This window comes from Oryctolagus cuniculus, chromosome 6 (genome assembly GCF_964237555.1).
Source record: "Oryctolagus cuniculus chromosome 6, mOryCun1.1, whole genome shotgun sequence".
Classification (NCBI taxonomy): Eukaryota; Metazoa; Chordata; class Mammalia; order Lagomorpha; family Leporidae; genus Oryctolagus; species Oryctolagus cuniculus.
Window position 1 is genome coordinate 61,905,466 of NC_091437.1, and position 18,629 is coordinate 61,924,094.

The 18,629-nt window shown below is 53.4% G+C and overlaps 1 protein-coding gene across 3 annotated transcripts in view; it reads left to right on the forward strand.

Annotated features, from left to right (window-relative positions):
* Positions 1-18,629, forward strand: part of HRH2 (histamine receptor H2) — a 51,846-nt gene that overhangs the window by 25,307 nt on the left and 7,910 nt on the right. For 2 of the 3 annotated variants that reach the window (XM_051843631.2, XM_008255437.4), the window contains exon 2: positions 1,101-2,638. In XM_051843631.2, the coding sequence (XP_051699591.1) occupies positions 1,551-2,638 (1,088 nt within the window). In that variant the 5' untranslated portion in view covers positions 1,101-1,550. Of the gene's footprint in view, positions 1-1,100; positions 2,639-9,312; positions 9,448-18,629 lie in introns of all 3 variants that reach the window. The other variant, XM_051843632.2, reaches the window with a different exon arrangement.

Consider the following 18,629-nt stretch of genomic DNA (forward strand, 5'->3'; position numbering starts at 1 on the left):
ACTCTAACCAACATTCATACGCTGGCACGGCAAATGGTGGCTTAACTCACCATACCACAATGCCAGCCCCACCACTCCTGGTTTTAAAACATCAGAGAAGGGGCCAGCACCATGGCGTACTAGGCTAAACTTCTGCCTGCAGCACCTGCATCCCATATGGGCACCGGTTCAAGTCCTGGCTGTTCCACTTCCCATGCAGCTCTCTGCTATGGCCTGGGAAAGAAGTGGAAGATGGCCCAAGTGTTTGGGCTCCTGCACCTTCATGAGAGACCCATAAGAAGTTCACAGCTCCTGGCTTCAGTCCAGCTCCAGCGTTGCGACCATTTGGGGAGTGAACCACTGGATGGAAGATCCCTCTCTCCATCTCTCCCTTTCTCTATGACTCTGCCTCTCAAATAAATAAACACATCTTTTAAAAAAATTGGAGAAAATCAAAATAAGAAGATTTTGTGCCATGTGAAGATTGTATGAAATTCGCATGTCCATGTCCACCACTGCGTTCTGCCTGGGGCGCAGCCACACTCACGCACTACGTGTTGCTTCACAGTGGCCGTAGCACAGGCAGCAGAGGCATTGCTGGGTGCCCAGCAGACTGTGTCCGCTCCCAGCTCTCTTCTGGAAACCTCTGCCGGGCCCCACTTTAGAGCGTAGGGACACTGCCTCAACAGCGGCAGGCACGGATCTCAGCCTTTGTGGGGGTGAATTTGCATGTGTGTATATTCACTTCTGAATTTTATCATTTACTCATTGTTAAGCATCATCAGATGCTTCGTGCCAGCTCGAGGGCCAGCCATGAACAAACAGCTGCAGCCCCTGTTCTCCTGGAGTGTGGGGTCTGTCTAGAAGGTTCTTTATCCACTATAAATCCTTCCTAGCCCTTCCAAGTGTTGTCCTACAAGACAAGGTGTTGTTGCCTCTGACATCCTGCCTCTTCTTGTGTACCCTGATTGTGACAGTCTCTCCTAAGGAGGGGTACCCACAATGGCCTCCACCTGCTGGTGTCCAGGCGGCAGGTCAAGATCTAGAAGGATCCATCTTGGATCAGGCCGTGCTCTCGGTCTGGTTTCCAAGTGCTCAATGCTCAACCCTTGCATTTTCAGCTCCTGCTATCCAGTGACCTCAAAGGGACACCATCAGTCCAGATGCCGGCTATGGAGGAGGACACGGCCACAAGGTCCCATGATCCCTCCCGCATAAAACCAAAGCCACCTCCGGACATGCGCCCTGGTGCCTCAGGCTCTATGCAAAACCTGGAGGGTGCAGGCCTACCCCAGACCCAGGACGAAGCCAACTCAGCAGGGGACCCTCTTGGGACTGGAGTTTGAGCCCCAAACTTGGCTTCGAGGCTTTGTCTTGCCCTCTTCTTTATTGAGATACACGCCAACAAGTTCCAGACGACACTGAGTCAGGGATCGAAGGCCTTCCGAATTCGCACACTTGCCTGGGCTCCACTGGGAGCCCGAAGGGGTTGGCATAACTGACACACTGGGAGGCTGGAGGAAAGGCAGCCAGGGATCGTGGGCTAAGGGAAAGAGCTGGAGGGTCCCAGGATGGAGCCCAATGACACAGCCAATGACACAGCCTCTTCGTCTTGCCTGGAATCTACTGCGTTCAAGGTCACCCTCAGTGTGGTCCTCACCATCCTCATCCTCATCACCGCAGCCGGGAACGTGGTCGTGTGCCTGGCCGTGGGCTTGAACCGCCGCCTCCGCAGCCTGACCAATTGCTTCATCGTGTCTCTGGCCATCACCGACCTGCTCCTCGGCCTCCTGGTGCTCCCCTTCTCGGCCATCTACCAGCTGTCCTGCAGGTGGAGCTTCGGCAAGGTCTTCTGCAATATCTACATCAGCCTGGACGTGATGCTGTGCACGGCCTCCATCCTCAACCTCTTCATGATCAGCATCGACCGGTACTGCGCCGTCACGGACCCGCTGCGGTACCCTGTGCTCGTCACCCCCGGCCGGGTCACCATCTCGCTGGTCTCCATCTGGGTCATCTCCATCACCCTGTCCTTCCTGTCCATCCACCTGGGCTGGAACAGCAGGAACACGACCAGCGAGGGCCACCACACCAGCCCCAAGTGCAAATTCCAGGTCAATGAGGTGTATGGGTTGGTGGACGGCCTGGTCACCTTCTACCTGCCTCTGCTGATCATGTGTGTCACCTACTACCGCATCTTCAAGATCGCCCGGGAGCAGGCCAGGAGGATCAATCACATCAGCTCCTGGCAGGCAGCCACCATCAGGGAGCACAAGGCTACTGTGACACTGGCGGCCGTGATGGGGGCCTTCATTGTCTGCTGGTTCCCCTACTTCACCACATTTGTTTACCGGGGGCTCAAAGGGGATGACGCCATCAACGAGGTGGTGGAAGCCGTTGTTCTGTGGCTGGGCTATGCCAACTCAGCCTTGAACCCTATCCTGTACGCTGCCCTGAACAGAGACTTCCGCAACGCCTACCAGCAGCTCTTCTGCTGCAGGCTGGCAGGACGCGGCTCCCATGAAACGTGTCTGAGGTTTAACAACGCTCTCCTGCCCAAGAGCCAAAGTCAAGAGCCCAGGCGGCAGGAAGAGAAACCCCTGAAGCTCCAGGTGTGGAGTGGGACAGAAGCCACAGCCCCGCAGGGAGCCACAGACAGGTACCAGCCCTTGCCGCTGTTCGTACGCAGGACGGAGGCATGGTTGGGGGGTGGTCGTGTGCCCTGATGGGGCTGTTGTGGGGTTAAACAAGGAACTAGAGCTCATGGTAGCCTTTATGGAGCACCTGCTATTATGCGTCTGCTCTCGGCGTGGAAGTGCTCAAGTCAGTGAAGGAGAATGGCCAGGTTGAAGAGGTGGGGCCCAGGGCCAGGCTACGGGGGTGGGCCTCCTAGTGGCCATGGTCGGGAGAGCCGCAAAGGCGGGGACAGCCTCAGCACACCTGTGCTTTGGAAAGAGGGCTCTGATGGCCCAGGAGGTGTGGACCAGCACAGGGTCAGTCTGCAGGGGGCTCTGGTCTGTGAGAGAGGGAACGAGAAGGAAAGCCAAATCTGGGAGGCATAAAAAAGCCATAATAACACTCTCAGATGTTCAAGAGATGCGAGAGGAAGCCGCAGGACTCCAGCGCCAAGAGACGTCAGGCTGACAGTGTCAAAACGAGGTCTGCAAGACTTCATGGGGGACAAGGCCAGTGCAGGGTGGTGATGGGAACCACACCAAGGGCCTGAATGTCCCTGAGGAGGCTGGCCATGTGCAGAGGCGGCTGCTGGGCTGGGCTGAAGCTGGCGAGGGCGGTGAAGGCAAGAATGCTCATAGAATGCTCATAGAACACCTGCCACATAGAAGTTGCTCAATAAATGTCGCTTTCCTTTCTCTCCCCACAGACCATGCCTTTGCCCCCCAGAATGCTGGTTTGTGGAACTGACCATTCATTCATTCATTCCTCTGGTCCGTCATTCATTTGCAAACATTTCTCAGATACCCACCACATGCCAGGAACCATGTTAAAAGCCAGGGGTGTAGAAACAGCATCTAGGGTGGTGACTGTGGTGAGAAGATATGGGTAGCCTGGGCCTCAGCTCTGAGCAAAGCCCTGCCCCTCCGGGGGCTCCGAGTGTTGCCCCTATCTTCATGCAGCCTGCCCTGCTCGCCTCTCAAAGTTGCCTGCAGCTAAGGGACGTGAACAGGTGCTACAGGCTGAGGAAGCAATGCTATGCTCCCCCGCTGGGATCTAAATCCTCTCTCCAGCGCTGAGTATCAGATGCAAGAAAAAAAATTTGGGCAGCACTGCATATCCACACCCTGGGGCCCTGGGTTCTGCCTAATTAGACCACTGGGCCTTATAGCCCCTGGTCCTTGTAGCTGACCCCAGACCCCCAGCTGTCCTAGGTCTTCCTCCACTGTCTGTCTGGGGCGAGCTCTTGCTCCTGCACGTGGCCTCTTGCCACAGCCTCCTCCCTGGCCTCCCCACTGCCACACTTCTCACTTCAAAGCCATCCTCCAGGCCAGCCCAAGGTGTCCTTCTCGCACAAACTTCTAGAACCTTCTACACCCAGTCCTGATGGATGGAATGCCCATCTGTCCCCATCCATCCATCATCCCTCACTGAGAAATCAGCCTTGAAGGCAAAGCCAATTTAATTCACAAAGCGAGAGAGAGAGAGAGAGAGAGAGAGAGAGAGAAAAGTACAGGGTTATAGATAGAAAGCCGTTGACCCGATGCAATTTGGTCCTGCAAAACACTTTGTGCTGCTCTTCCCTGTTTGGCCAGAGTAAATAAGCAGCCTTTTAACTCTGATCCTTAAGGAAACTCACTCAAGCAGCGCCTGGCAACGTGGCTGACATTCAGGGAGCACGCACTCTTTGCCAGTCCGACGCTTTCGACATGGTTTCTGGGCATTAATCGGGGTATGAGCCCTCCTACTGCCAGCCCTTGCACCAAGTGCCAAGAGTGCAGGAGGGCATGAAACCAGCGCCCCCCACCCCCCAGCCCTTTCACCCCTTGCAGCTGCTCTCGTCACCTGCAATTGCTCCCAGTCCCACTAAGGAGCAGACTGGTCACGGTGCAGGGCAGCACATGCCAAGGTTGGAAGTCCTGCACCCCTGGCGTCCAGAGGGGCCAGGGCATGGGCCCCGGAGGGGAGCACTTAACAGGTCAGACCTCTGCACTGAGCTTTCTAGCACAAAGGGAATGACCCATGCGCCCAGGGCAGGGCTAGGCTCTGGAGATTAGGATCTCATTTCAGTCCCAGTGCAGCCCTGTGAAGTAGGGACTTGCTTAATCTCTGCCTCACAGATGGAAACTGAGGCCCAGGAACCCCCAAGGGACATGGCCAAGGCTGCCACCGTGCAGCACTCAGAAGAGCAGCTCCCCTATGGGCTGCTGCCTGGTGCCAGGGACACCACGAGTCAGCCGTCCCCTTACGCCGGGGATACTGGGAGTCTGAAGCCCACAGTCTCTTCTGACCCCCTTGGCCACCCTGGGGCATGGGGGCTGTGAGCACTTGGAAACAGTGCTCCCTGGGTCACAGGTGGTGGCCACAGAGCCCAGCTGGAGCACGGGGTCCATGCATCCGTCTGTCCCCAGCTGTGGTGTCCTCCAACCCCCAGTACCAGGGAGACCAAGAGTTTTTGTAGAGAACAATGAGAGGCCAGTTAGGACATGTCACCCCAGGGAGTGAGCGTGTGGACAGGCAGCAGGCCAAGCACAACCAGAGGTTAACTTCCCCTCTGAGGCTGCCATAGAGGTCGGGGCCTCAGGGGCCCCTTGATAAGCTGGCTCCTGGCTCTCCGCTGGCTGATAGCACAAAGCTGCTGCCGACCCAGAGCCCTTATCACTGCCAAGTTTTGGGTGTCTGCCTGAGCCAAGAATTCCAAAGGGAACTGATCCAGCCTGCCCTGGGACGGACGGGGACGGGAGCCCAGTCAGCCAAGAGGAGGTCCCGGGAGAGAGAGTGGCCAAGCTGGCCGGTCAACCCTCCCTTCCCTGTGGCCACCCAGCTGCCTCCTCCCGCCCCAGTGTGAGTCTCTGTCTGTCCCTTCCTCAGCCCCTCACCCCATCTCAAGTCCCTTAACTGGATCCCATGTGCAAGGTCCCTTTGGCATGTAAGGTGACATTCCCAGGTGATGAGGTCGTGGACCGATTTGGGGGTGCCTCATTCCACCCATGTGTGAGACCCACGCCCCTGGCCTGGCATGAGAGGCCCTTCATGGGGTGGCCCATGAGCCCCTGGTTGCTTCGTTTCCTGCCCACACCCACCCTCTGATCCTGCCAGAATAAGCTACTTGACGTCCATTCACTTCAAAGGCATTCGCCAAGGACTTGCAAGACGCAACCCTGTTTAGGGCTCAGCAGTGAGCAGAGCACACCCTCCCCGCATGGCAGTGTTTTCTAGAACATTTGGTTCCCCAAGGTCGACTCCCAGGCTGGCAGCAGCCCTCCATAAACAAACTGGGCTCTTCCCACAGAGAAAGGCTGCCTAGACTCGAACTTCACCCTGGGACTGACCATCACCTCGGTGCTAGTCCTGAATATCTCAATGGGGAAACTGAGGCACGAGGAGGCAGGCCAGCTCTCTGAGGCTCAAAGCAAGGTGGGAGTGGAACTCTGTACCTCCAGACCCCTGCGCAGAGCTCTTCAGGTTCCTTTCCCACCCACTCCCTTGCTCCGGGCAAACTCCAGAGGCACCTGGACTACCAGCAGCCTCTCGCTTCTTCATCACCGTAGATCCCCTGCACCTGCACCCATGGCCTCCATATTCCCAGACTCCTGAGGGTTGGATCAGAGCTGGGGGCCTCCTCTTCCTTCCCTAAGCTCTCCTCCTGCCAAGGGACCAGTGTTGTCCTAACGGACCCCTGGCTGGCCCCTTGCCCCTGCAGCCAGAGAGAGCATCTCCCACACTGACCACACAGCAACTCCTGTTGCTGTGAGAATAAAAGTTCCTCCGCCTGTGGCGCCGGCACTCCAGGTTCTAGTCCTGGTCAGGGTGCCAGATTCTGTCCCGGTTGCTCTTCTTCCAGTCCAGCTCTCTGCTGTGGCCCGGGAAGGCAGTGGAGGATGGCCCAAGTGCTTGGGCCCTGCACCCGCATGGGAGACCAGGAGGAAGCACCTGGCTCCTGGCTTTGGATCCGTGCAGTGCGCCAGCCACAGAGGCCATTTGGGGGGTGAACCAACGGAAGGAAGACCTTTCTCTCTGTCTCTCTCTAACTCTGCCTGTCAAAAAAAAAAAAAAAAAAAGAAGTTCCAATAGAAAGCTCTTACCCCAGCCCCCAAAGCCCTGCACTGCCTGGTTCCTATCAGGGCCCTAACTTCCTCCCAGGCCCCTCTGCTGTGCCGCCCCACGTGGCCTCACCCCGGCCCAGACCCTCTTCTTACCCCTTCAACACATTCTGCCAGTTTAATGGGTTTGCTATTGGGTCCTGACACTGTGGCAGGCGTGGAGCAGGCCCGGGAGTATTGCTGAATGCATGAGAGAACTGATGTCTGTACCTGGTCCCCAAGAGCCCTGGGAAGTGAGGCTCAGCAGGGGAAATCCCCGGAGCCCAGTGAGAGCTCCGAGACCCCCGGCTCCCTTCCAAGCTGCGGCATTACAGGGGGCCTCTCTCCCAACCCGAGCATCAGGAGCAGGCCCTCAGCAGAATCAGCAGAATCCTGAATTCCCACAGCATGCGTGCTGGGGTGGGAAGAGCCCAACCTGTCCCAACAGGTGGAGCACAGAAAGTGATTGGCAACCAGAGGTGCCCGCTGCCCGGGCCACACCTGCTGTGTCGTCTTGGAGGGGACAAAGCTGGCTCTGACTTGTGCTCCCTGTGCTATCTGGAGAGCTGAGGCCCCCTGAGGCTGCCTGGGCGCTCCTTCCCCGGGGTACTGAAGGGTAGGCAGAGCCTGCAGGAGTCACGGCTCCTCCACTTGCTGGCCACTCCATCCCAGCTGCAGATGCCTTCCTTGCAGAGCAGTGCTGCTATCGGCATGTGTGAGAAACGCAGGAACAGGCACAATTCCTGGCATGAGGCGGGGACCTTGACAAATGCAGCTTTTTGTTCTCCACCATCAGGCACTCGCTCTCTCTCTCTCTCTCTCTCCTCTCTCTCTAAGTTTTATTGAGATATATGTCATGTACTGTACAATTCATCCACTTAAAGTATACGAGGGGACTTCAAAAACATTATGGAAGATGGAATTAAAAGACAAGTTTTTCCAGTGCAAAAAATGCTAAAATCCAGGCAAATGAGGTTTCTTCAAAATATACATGGAAACGCATATTATGAAAAAACTATGCATAGATTTCAAATTTTCATGTCAAAATAAATTTTTTAAAATTGTCTTTTCTATAGGATATAGTTTTTTTAAATCTGTGTGTGTGTTTTAAGATTTATTTACTGGGGCCAGTGCTGTGGCATGGCTGGTTAAGCATGGCCTGCAGCACTGGCATCCCATATGGGTGCTGGATATGGACACCAGTTTGAGTCCCGGCTGCTCCACTTCCAATTACACTCCCTGCTGATGCCCCTGAGAAAGCAGTGTAGGATGGTTCAAGTGCTTGGGCCCCAGCACCCACGTGGGAGAGCTGGAAAAAGCTCCTGGTTCCTGGCTTTGGACTAGCCCAGTCCCAATGGTGACTATTTGAGGAGTAAACCAGCAGACAGAAGATCTCTCTCTGTCTCTCCCTCTCAGTGAACTCTGACTTTCAAGTAAATAAATCTCTAACAAAAACAAGTTTAATTATTTAATTAAATTATTAATTAAATTATTTAAACATTTTATTAATTAAATATTTATTTAAATATTTTAAATTTTAAGTTTTATTTTATTTTAAATATTTGAAATTTTGAATATTTTAATATTTAAATAATTAAATATTTAATTGAATTATTAATTGGATTATTAATTTAAATTAAAGTTTATTTATTTGTGAGAGAGAGAGAGAGAAAGAAAAACTTCCATTCACTAGTTCACTCCCCTAATTCCTAAAACAGCCAGGGCAGGGCAAGGTCAAAGCCAGGAGCCCAGAACTCCATCTGGGTCTCCCACATGGGTGGCAGGGACCCAAGTACTAGGGCCGTTATCTGCTGCCTGCCCAGGCATATTAGGAGGGAGCTGGATCAGAAGCAGAAGAGCCGGAACCCAAACCAGGCACTCTCACATGGGATGCAGGCATCCCAAGCAGTGGCTTAACCCACCATGCCATGGTACCTGACCCTACAATAAAGGGCTGCTTGACTTCTATTTTTCCATGAGCTTGTCAAAGTCCCCTCATACAATTCAGTAGTTTCTAGTACATTCAGAGTTGCAAGGCCATCACCCCAATCCATTGCAGAACATTTTCATCCCCTCCTAGAGAAAGCCTGAACCTGCACCCTGCACCCTGTAGCTGCCACCTGCCAGTCCCTGCCTGTTCCCCCCACCCCCAACCTCTGGCCTCCCTCCTGTCTGCATCCCTTCACCTACTCCAGGCACAGGCCACCTGCTCTGTCATGCCTGGCTTCTTTCACTTGGCATAGTGTTTTCAAAGTGCCACCCTTGTGTTGTGCCTTTCCAGCCTTTGTCTTGCTTCCACTCTTCCTGGTCATCTTCTTCCCTGTGCCCCTCCTCATCTCCCCTTCCCCCCTCCCCAACCCGCCCCTCCAAGGCCCCACTCCTCTCCTTCCCCAGGTGCTCGGCTGCCCTTGGCCGTCCACAGCCTTGGGTGGAGAACTGCAGGTGTGAGGCTGCGCCGCCGTGCACCGCCCAGGGGGGCCTGGAGCACCCCACTCTTGGGGCCTGCACCCTGCTCAGCTGCCCAGCCCAGCGGATGGGCTCCATCCGGGAGTTAATCCTCTGTCTTCTGTCTCTCCAGAGTGTTTGGGGAGTGAGCCCTCCCCCGTCCCCCCATGAAGGCAGGGGAAGGAGAGCAGAGAGAGAGGAGGAGGGAAGCCCTTCACAGCCTCAAAAGTCAAGGAGAATAAATCGTGGCCCCCCAGTCACTTGAAAGGTAGAGAACCTCTCCATTACGGGTCTGGGGATCGCGCTTCGGAAGCCACCTGCAGGCCCCAGCTTGCACCTGTCTGACTCCCCCTGCGCCCCCCAGCCTGCACCCCTTCTCCCCAGGAGCCTCCCCAGCCCCTCTGATGCAGATCTGAAGGCCCTGCCTTCCCAAGGGTCCTGGCAGGGAGGGAAGAGACACTGTACCTTCAAGGCCACTGCTAGTGTCTGTGTGCCCTTAAGTGAACAAAAAAAGAGGTAAACACACAAAGAAAAGACCCTTCCTTCAGGGGACCCAACCCCAAGGCACACAACTTGGGGAATGGAGGGAGGGTTGGGTTTCAGCCCCTCCTCACCCCTTTTCAGCTGATACCTTTGTGCAGTGAACAACACGTGCAACCGTACAGGGGCTGTGTGGCTTCCTGCCCTGCAAGAGATACTGTGGCTTAAGGCAGGGGTCCTCAAGCTTTTTCCACGAAGAGTCAGCCTGTCACTGCCTGAGGCTTTGTGACACTAACTGTACCTAAACGACTGACAAGGCAAAGACATCACGCCAAGCCCCCTCCCCAAACCCCACCTCCTGCTGGGTCGTGTCAAGAATCTCAAGCAAATGCGTCACACAGAGCATGGAGGCAGTGCAGGAAAGTGAGTCCTTGTCACGACCTGAGTTCAGGTGCAAGAGCCAGGGGCCTGGCGAGGATCTGCAGAGAGAAGCCCCGCCTGGGGTGGGGGGTGGGCGGCAGGGAGCCTGGGTGTTTTACGCCTCCACCGAGGACAGGCTGTGTGAACTTGAGAAGGTGACATCCCTTTCTGAGTCCCAGTGTCCTCATCAGCTAAGGATGCTGGCAGCGGGAGAAACACATGGAGTCTGTCTCCGGGTTGTTTGCTTCGGGTGACACTGGTATGCATCAGACTCCAGCAGTGATCTGTGGTCGGGTCAGGGGCAAGCATGGGGGTGCCTGACACCAGCTGTGTACTGCAGGCTACTCACAGCCCCCAAGGCTGTCCCAGGGCATAAGTACCGCTCCCTTCCTGCCTAGAGGCAGGACACAGGCTGGCCCAACTGTCCCAAACTGGCCGACAGTGCTGCAAAGCCACTGTGTGTCTGCCCCTCCTGTATCTGATCCGTGCAGACAGCCGCAGGGTACAGGGAGAGCCGTGCAGACCAGGCCCGCGCATGCGTGGGACTCGGCCGCTCCTCGCTGGAGGATGGGCCACGTGTGCTGTCGTCACTCAGGGAGAGTGGCTGGCCCCAAGGCCGCCCTCTGACTGAGGCAAGCGCCTTCCTGTCTCTGAAGCTCTGGAAAGTGGGGTTGAGCGGGAGGGACCTCCCCTTGCTGGCCAGAGAAGGACCCGCTGCATGACCGCTGTGGCCCGAGCAAGACCACACCTGGTGGAGGTGTTTGGTTTCCTTCTTCCCAGCAGCTCATGGGTAGTGGGAAAATGTGAATGACCCAGGTAGTGGGCACAACGTCCGTCCAGGAAGCTGGCTCGGCCACTCCCGGCAGGTCTCTGTCCAGGCACCCAATGGAATGCTTCAGCCTACTCCTGGGCTCCCCCCAGGAGAGTCGGGAACCAGCCACAGCCTTTGCCATAGGTCCCCATGCCCCAGGACTCCCAGGTTCAGCTCACTGTAGGTTCAGGGAGATTTGGGGGCTCCCTTGTACCCCCTGAGGGAGAGAGAAAGGGCGTGCAGCCATACCTCCTTTCATTGCACATCAATGTTCCTTGCAAATGTTACGCTTTTCCAAAAGGAAGGTGTGTGGCAACTCAGCACAGAGCAAGTCTGCGGGTGACATTTTTCCAACGGATCAGGTGATGCAAGTGAAAACTTGTAGTAAAGAAGGATTTTTAAATTAAGGCACGATGCTGTTGTACAGTTAGGAGACGTGTGTGCAGACACAACTTTTATAGGCACCGGGAAACCCAGCACCTTGTGTGGCTCCTGTAGGGCAGTGGTGTGGCGCCAGGCCCACGCCGTCCGAAGTGCACCTGTCCTGGGCAAGCTGAGGCCCCCACCCACCACCTCTGCTCCCCTGCACGTGCCCCTACCCTGGATGCAGCCCTGTGCTGGGCTTCCAGGAGGGAAGCCTCTGCAGACCCCTCCACTCCTCCTCTGCCAACCCCCACCCTTATCTCCAAGCAGGGTTTCCATCCCAAAGGCAGGGACACAGGCAGAGCCCACCCAAGCCCAGCCTCCTGCCCATCCCCAATGGTACTGCCTCCTCCCTGCATGGTGGGGAATTAGGAACTGCTCTCCCGGTTATTTTCTTTTTAAGGTTTATTTATTTATTTGGAAGGCAGGTTACAGAGAGAGAGAGTGAACCATCAGCTGGTTCACTCCCCAAATGGCCACAATGACCACAGCAGGGCCAGGCCAAACCCAGGAGACAGGAACTCTATCCAGGTCTCCCACAAGGCTGCCAGGGGCCCAAGGACTTGGGCCATCTTCTACTGCTTTCCCAGGCACATTAGCAAGCAGCTGGACAGGAAGTGGAGCAGCCGGGACTCGAACCGGCGCCCATATGGGATGCCGGCGTCACAGGAAGCAGCTTAACCTGCCGCACCACAGTGCCAGCCCCTCTCCTGGGCTCTTGAAATCCAGACAAACTGCACCTGTCTCTCGCCTCCATCTCTGTCTCTGCCTCATCCGTGGTTGCTGCCCAAGAGGTAGCGAGCAGTGCTGATGTAGATAGGCAAGGGTGAGGGGCTACAGCGAACCCTCACATGTAAAGCACCGCCCTACCTTGCCCCGCCCCACCGCACAGGCACCATTGAGTCACCTGGAAATGGTAACCAGCAGTCACCACCGCTGTGGTAACAGCTGAGCCTGGGACAGTCACACCAGCCTGGGAGCTGGCTGACCTGCGATTTGTATCAAAGGCCTTGCTTCCGGAAGCCACGTCACCAGCAGGGGCCCGGGCAGTGTTGTGGGGCCCACAGGGAGGAGGGGCCACAGGCATTTAAAGATGGGAGCGGGGCGGCTCTGAAGGGACTGAGGGGGAGCCACATGAGAGGGAAAACCCTGTTGCATCCAGAGAGGGTCCACAAAGGCCCCACCCAGGAGACCAGCATTGGCGGTGCAGGCAGCTAAGCCTGGGGACGCGGCGCCTGGCGGGCCTGGCTTGAGCCTCAGCTCTGGTGCTCCCTGCTAGATGACTGCGGGCAAGTGGCAGGCCTCTCCCAGCCTCGGTTGTCCTATAACCCCATGGCTCTACAGCCAGGCCGACCTGGGCTCTCTGGACTCCAGGCCCAGCAGCAGAAGGAGGCGTGGAGGCTGGGGGGGGGGGCAGGAAGTAGTGCCCCTCATGCCTCACCTCTCCTCAAGCACCATGCCCCAGTGTGCTGGGACACACCTCGCACCAGCTTACTGGCTGTTGTGACCTTGGGCAAGTTTCCCTAAACTCTCTGCAGCACAGAGAGGGGAAAGAATGGTACCTATCCATGGGGTTGCGTGAGAATTCACTGAGTTGATACAAAATGCTGAGAGGAAGCCCTGCATGCAGTAGGAGCTCAACAGATGAGGATGGGTGGCTCCCCTGTGGTTGCACCTGTGGCTCCGAGCAGAGGCTCTAGCCCTAGCAGACACGGCACAGGGCCTGTTCCCTCACCCTCCAGCCGAGTGCCCTTTGTCAGGACACTGAACCCCATGGAGGGTGCGAGGTTTTGAGTTAGGTGAAGTCCTAACATCATAAAATGGGTGGTAGCAAGAGCGTGGAAATTTCATTCAAAGGTGGTGTCTGGGCAGTGGGGCCTGGAAGAAGGTCTCTAGGGGATCAGGGGCGTGCCCTCAGAAGGTGGCTCTCACGAGAGGACTGTGTGTAACAGCCTGCGGGGGGGCCCCCCCCCTCTCTGCTTCCTGGCTCCGCGTGTGACCCCTCCTCTGCCTGTGCTCCACCACTGTCAGCCTCTGGCCTCGCCACACGGGTGAACCCCGGTGGGGGTGGGGGTTGGGCTGCCCAATCTTGGACTGTGAACCTCCCAAACGGGAGCCAGAATACACTTCTGTCCCTGCTGAGTAGACTGTCCTGGGTATTCCGTTGCAGTGACAAAAAGCCCATGGCTACGGAAGGCCACAAGGCATAAGCTCACCAAGTGTCCCATCACACATGTCCCCTGGAGTTTGGGATTAAAAAGGATGTCAGTGAAAACTGCCTAGATGCACCTGCCTACAGCCCTGACTCTCCCAGAGGTGGGCGAACGCTTCCTTACCCGTTCCTGCCTGGGGCTCTCACAAAATTGGAGGAAGCTCAGTCTGGGTCATGGGCTGAGACCAGGCGGGGGTCGGTCCCGACAGGCCTCTGCTCCAGGCCTGCCAGCTCACAAACTCCTCAATCCAGGCCATCCTATCCAGCTACAGACTCCCTTTCTGCCTCAGCTCCGTCCCTCCGTGTCCCTCCTTCCCTTGATGAGCTAAACCATCCCCGCCCCCACCCCACAGCATTCACGGTGAGCCTGGTGCCTGAACAGCTGTCCCTGCTTCCCCAAACTCCCCTGTGAAATTGCCCACTCAGATACCACGTGCCCCATGGAGCTTCCCCGCTGCCTAGAGCCAGAAATGGCTTCTGGGTCACACCACGCTGCGGGCTCCCACCCGGGCAATCCCACACGTACTCTTGTACCCCTGCAGAGCTGCCTGTGTGCGCCCGTTCTCATGCACATGCATGCATACACACATCCCACTCGCACGGGCTCACCTGCAGGCTCACATCCGCACACACGTGGCGTTCTGGGGCTGCCTTTCTTGGAGAACGTTCACTGTATTTGGCACAAAAGTGAACCCGGGGCATTTGCAAAACTCTCGCAGGAAGTCCCTAACCCCCTTCACTTTCGATGCCGACTACTGTGGGGCGGGAAGCAGGCTCCGCCGTGCGGATTGGGTGGCAGCCATGTCAATCACCCCTTGCCCTGAGCCCGCCTCCCCTGCCCTGCAGACCCTGGGTGCTGATGCACCCTCTGTTTACTCCCAGGAAGTGCCCCGGGGGGCGGGGGAGGAACACTGCTTTCACGAGCTGAAGTTTGGTCATTGGGCGTATTCGGTAACATTGGTAACATTGTAGAGCCCTCGTGCTGGTTTTGTGGTAACCTGGTGGCCCGACACTTCTGTCTCATTTAACACGTGCTAAGTAAACATCCAAAAATTAGATGTGGCTCGGGGAGGAGGGCCGTCCCTGATCACTTAAAAGCCGCGAGGCGATGAGGACCACCGACCGCGGGGTGAGGCCGGCTGAGGGCCAGGGCCACCCCTTCCTGTCTAGGCCCCGCCTTTTCCGGTTCCGCCGAGTGAAGCCAGGCCCTCCCCTGACCGTGTTCCCAGAGTGTGCGGGAGCCTGAGCGAGGCTGAGTACAGGCAAAGCAGGTCTTGCCCTGGACCTTCAGCTCGTAGCCCTGGCGGGATCCAAAGGAGAAAGAAGAAGTGGATCCCTTGGAATTTAAAAATTTCCCCCCTCTCATCTCATCTCCTGGCTCCAACAGCCAGGATTTATCCCATTTTCCACATGAGAAGGGGGCGTAAGGATGGAGACCACGGCAGAGGAGTGAGGGGCCGACGCTAAGGGCAGGACTCCTGATTCCAAACCTCCCACGTCCTCCCAGCTGCCCTTGCTGCTCAGGGAGGGCTCAGCGTCCCCGCAGGCAGGCTCTCCAGGGTTCGCTGCCCTCGAGGCTGTCACGGGAGAACACAGACACAGGAAGAAGACAGACACAGACGTCACAGGAATGCTTCTGCTTCTGACCATTGGTGGATTTGAGAAATCGGAAGACAGGAAGACCGCTATGTGGAATCAGGCTTGGGGCACGGCTGCCCACAGGCTGTATAAGCCCTGCGAAAGCATTTGCTCCGGCCGTTGTCAAGGCAACCACAAGCAGGAATCAGCATGCAGTAACTCTGTAGCAGGCTAATCTTTAAGTTCATAGTTTCGTATGGCCCACAAATGATAGTTATACCTATCTGCACAGCCCTTGGAAGAAAAAAATGTTCACTGCTCCTGAGAGATCCTTGGGAATTTGCATCCACGGGTTCACACTCTTGAACACCTTCTATAAACCTGGACAATGGGGTAGAAGATAGAAGATTCCCTATCTGCCTCTGTAACTATTCCTTTAGTCCAGAAGACAGACAAGGCCACTGACCCATAACCCAGTGATGTGCACAGAGGGCCTTTAGGAGCCAGGAGGGATCAATAATCCTGGGAGACCTCCCAGACCAGCTACCGAAAGGAGGCAGTGGCTGGATCTTCTTTAAACAAGAACAGGAAGTGATCAAAGAAGAAAAGAAAAGAACCTCAAGCAATGAGACTACCGCGTGCACAGGCACAAGAGGGAGCAGGTACACTGGTGGTTCTGCCTGATAATCGGTCCTCAAACAATAGAGGGGAGGGGATTGGAAGGGGCCCTGGCATTCACTGTCTGTTGTCTTTATAATAGTCCTGTGAGGTTGCTGTCATTAATTTACTTTACAGATGAGAAAGCTGAGGCTTAGAGGATCTGTGGTGGACGAGCATATTATAGCGACCTCAGTGTGAAAATATAAGATTCAGATCCAAGTAATGTGTGTTTAGGAATATTACTCATCTGGACACTTTTAGCTGCAAGTGGAAGAAACCCTGTTAAAAAGAGAGGGAGTTGGTGGGAATAGGTGATTGATTCATAGAACTGGAGAGCCCAAGATTAGCTTGAAGCATGGCTGGATCCAAAAGGTCAAATGTCATTAGGAATTGTTCTTTCTCCAGCTTCCAACTCCACTGCTGCCCTTGTTGATTTCATTCTCAGTCAGATTCTCCCCAGGGAGCCACCAGCAGATCCAAGCCCCTGTCTCATCATCTTTGCGGAGCCAACAGAGAAGTCTCCCACCACTCCAACAAATAGTTTGAAGCTTCGTCATCACTGGCTGTAATGGGTTGTGTGTTTATCTCTGAACCAACTGTCATGGACCCAAACCTGGAGCCAGAGGCTCATTCACATGGACAGAAAGTGAGGAAGGTTGCACCCCAAAGAAAAACCAAGATGTTGTTGTCAAGAGAAGGGGGCTTGATGATGGACAGGTGACAATGACAAGTGTTTATCACAGCATTGATTCTGTGTTATGTTTTTCCTCCTGGAATCCCACTTGGCATCTCCTGCCTTTAAGCAGTACCACTCAGGGCAAAGATGGGCCACTGGGCCCATTTAGCATGATGCTAAACCTATTAAGTATCTCTGCATGTGTCTAATCCAGTCTACACCATGCAAGAATCCCAGATCGGTGTCATCCCAGCTGACATGTGGCGTGGAAGGGCCACTAAGTAAAGAAGGAAAGGGCTCCACGCCAGGAGACTGTTTAAGATCAAATGTGCCTGTGAAAACGCCTACAATAATCACTTTTTCAAAAATATGATAGAAATTCCAAGTGGCAGGGAGAAAAGAGCAAGTGGAGTATTTAATTTAAAACAAGGTATGAAAAAAAAACAGAGGAAATTGAGGAAATCTGAGATGAGCATAAACACAAAAACAGATGGGAGAAATGAATAAAATCATATCAGTAATTACAATGAATGCAGTGGGATAAACCAGCCAATTACAAAAATGAAGATGGTCGGATTTGATTTTTAAAACCCAAATAAGTATTTTTTAACCAAAGAAAGGCTTAAAATATAAGGAAATAAGATTGTTGAAAGTATATGGGAAAAAGTCATACATAACATTACTTCAAAAAATTCATAGAAAATAGAAGATAGGTTTATTTTGGTGGGGAAAATTTTGAAATTCTTGCAGGTTTTTTTTTTTTTTTTGTAATCCAAATTTCCATGAACTTTTTGAGGGCACCTTAATTCATGGATTTCAAAAGTTTTTTCCACCAAAATAAATTTTAGTCCAATGTTTCACAGACTTTTTGAAATATCCTCATACTAGTCAAATATTAATTAAAAGAAATCTGAATAGCTATATTAATGTCAGACAAAGTAAACTTTATGTGAAACTTATTATTAAAAATAATAAAGATGGCCACCATATTTGGAAAAAAAAAGGTCAATTCACCAGGAACATAATTATTCTAAACTTGTGTATGCCACATAGCCTAGCTATAAAAATATGTGAAATTGACAGAACCAAAAAGAGAAGTTAGCCAACAATCACTCTAACAGAAAACATAATATCACTTATCAACATTTGAAGATCAAGAATATTTAAAAATCAATAAGGGCATATAATAATTAGAAAACACAAATAAAAAGCTTAACTTAATGAACAAATGAAGCAGTACTTCTAACAATGCAACTGCCAACACATTCCATTTAAACATCCCTGGAGTATTAAAAAAGCTGACTGAGAAACAAGGAAGCCAGAATCAATATATTTAAAAGAATTATCTTACCATAACAAAATTAAATAACAACAATGAAAAAACCCTCACTTATGTGCAAACACATTTTTAATAGATCATGGGATAAAGTAGTTATGGATATTAGAAAATATTTTAAAGTAAATGACAATGAAAATATTGTACACCACAACTTATGCTGTTAAAACTCTATTCAAAGGAACATATTTAGCCTTAAATGCTTATATTTTACAATACGAATTTGAAGTTTAATGATCTAAGCATCTAGTTTAGAACTTAAAAAGAACAACAAAGGGGCCAGCACTATGGCAAAGTGGGTAAATCTGCCACCTATGGTGCCGGCGTCCTGTATGGGCACCGGTTCGTGTTCCAGCTGCTCTACTTCAGACCTAGCTCCCTGCTAATGGCCCAGGAAAGCAGCAGAAGATGGCCCAAATGCTTGGGCACCTGCCACCCACGTAGGAGACCGAAAGAAACTCCTGGCTCCTAGTTTCGGCCTGACTCAACCCCAGCTGTTGCAGCCATCTGGGGAGTGAACCAGTGGATCTTTCTCTATCTCTCCCTCTCTTTCTGTAACTCCGACTTTCAAATAAATAAATAACTCTTTTAGAAAAACAACAACAAAGTCAATCCAACAGGAGTTCTTAAAAAGGAAACAGCAGAAACAAAGACAGAAATTAACGGACCAAAAGACAAAGGTTTAGTAAAGAGAAAAGCAACAAAATCAAAAGTCAGTTATTTGACAAATTCTGGCATGAAGTGAATTACATTAATAAAACTGATTATAGTAAAAGAAGAAAAAGCATATAATCGGAGCAGAAAAACATTGGACAGCTTTAACATTGATTCACAATCTGAAACACAAAGCAAAG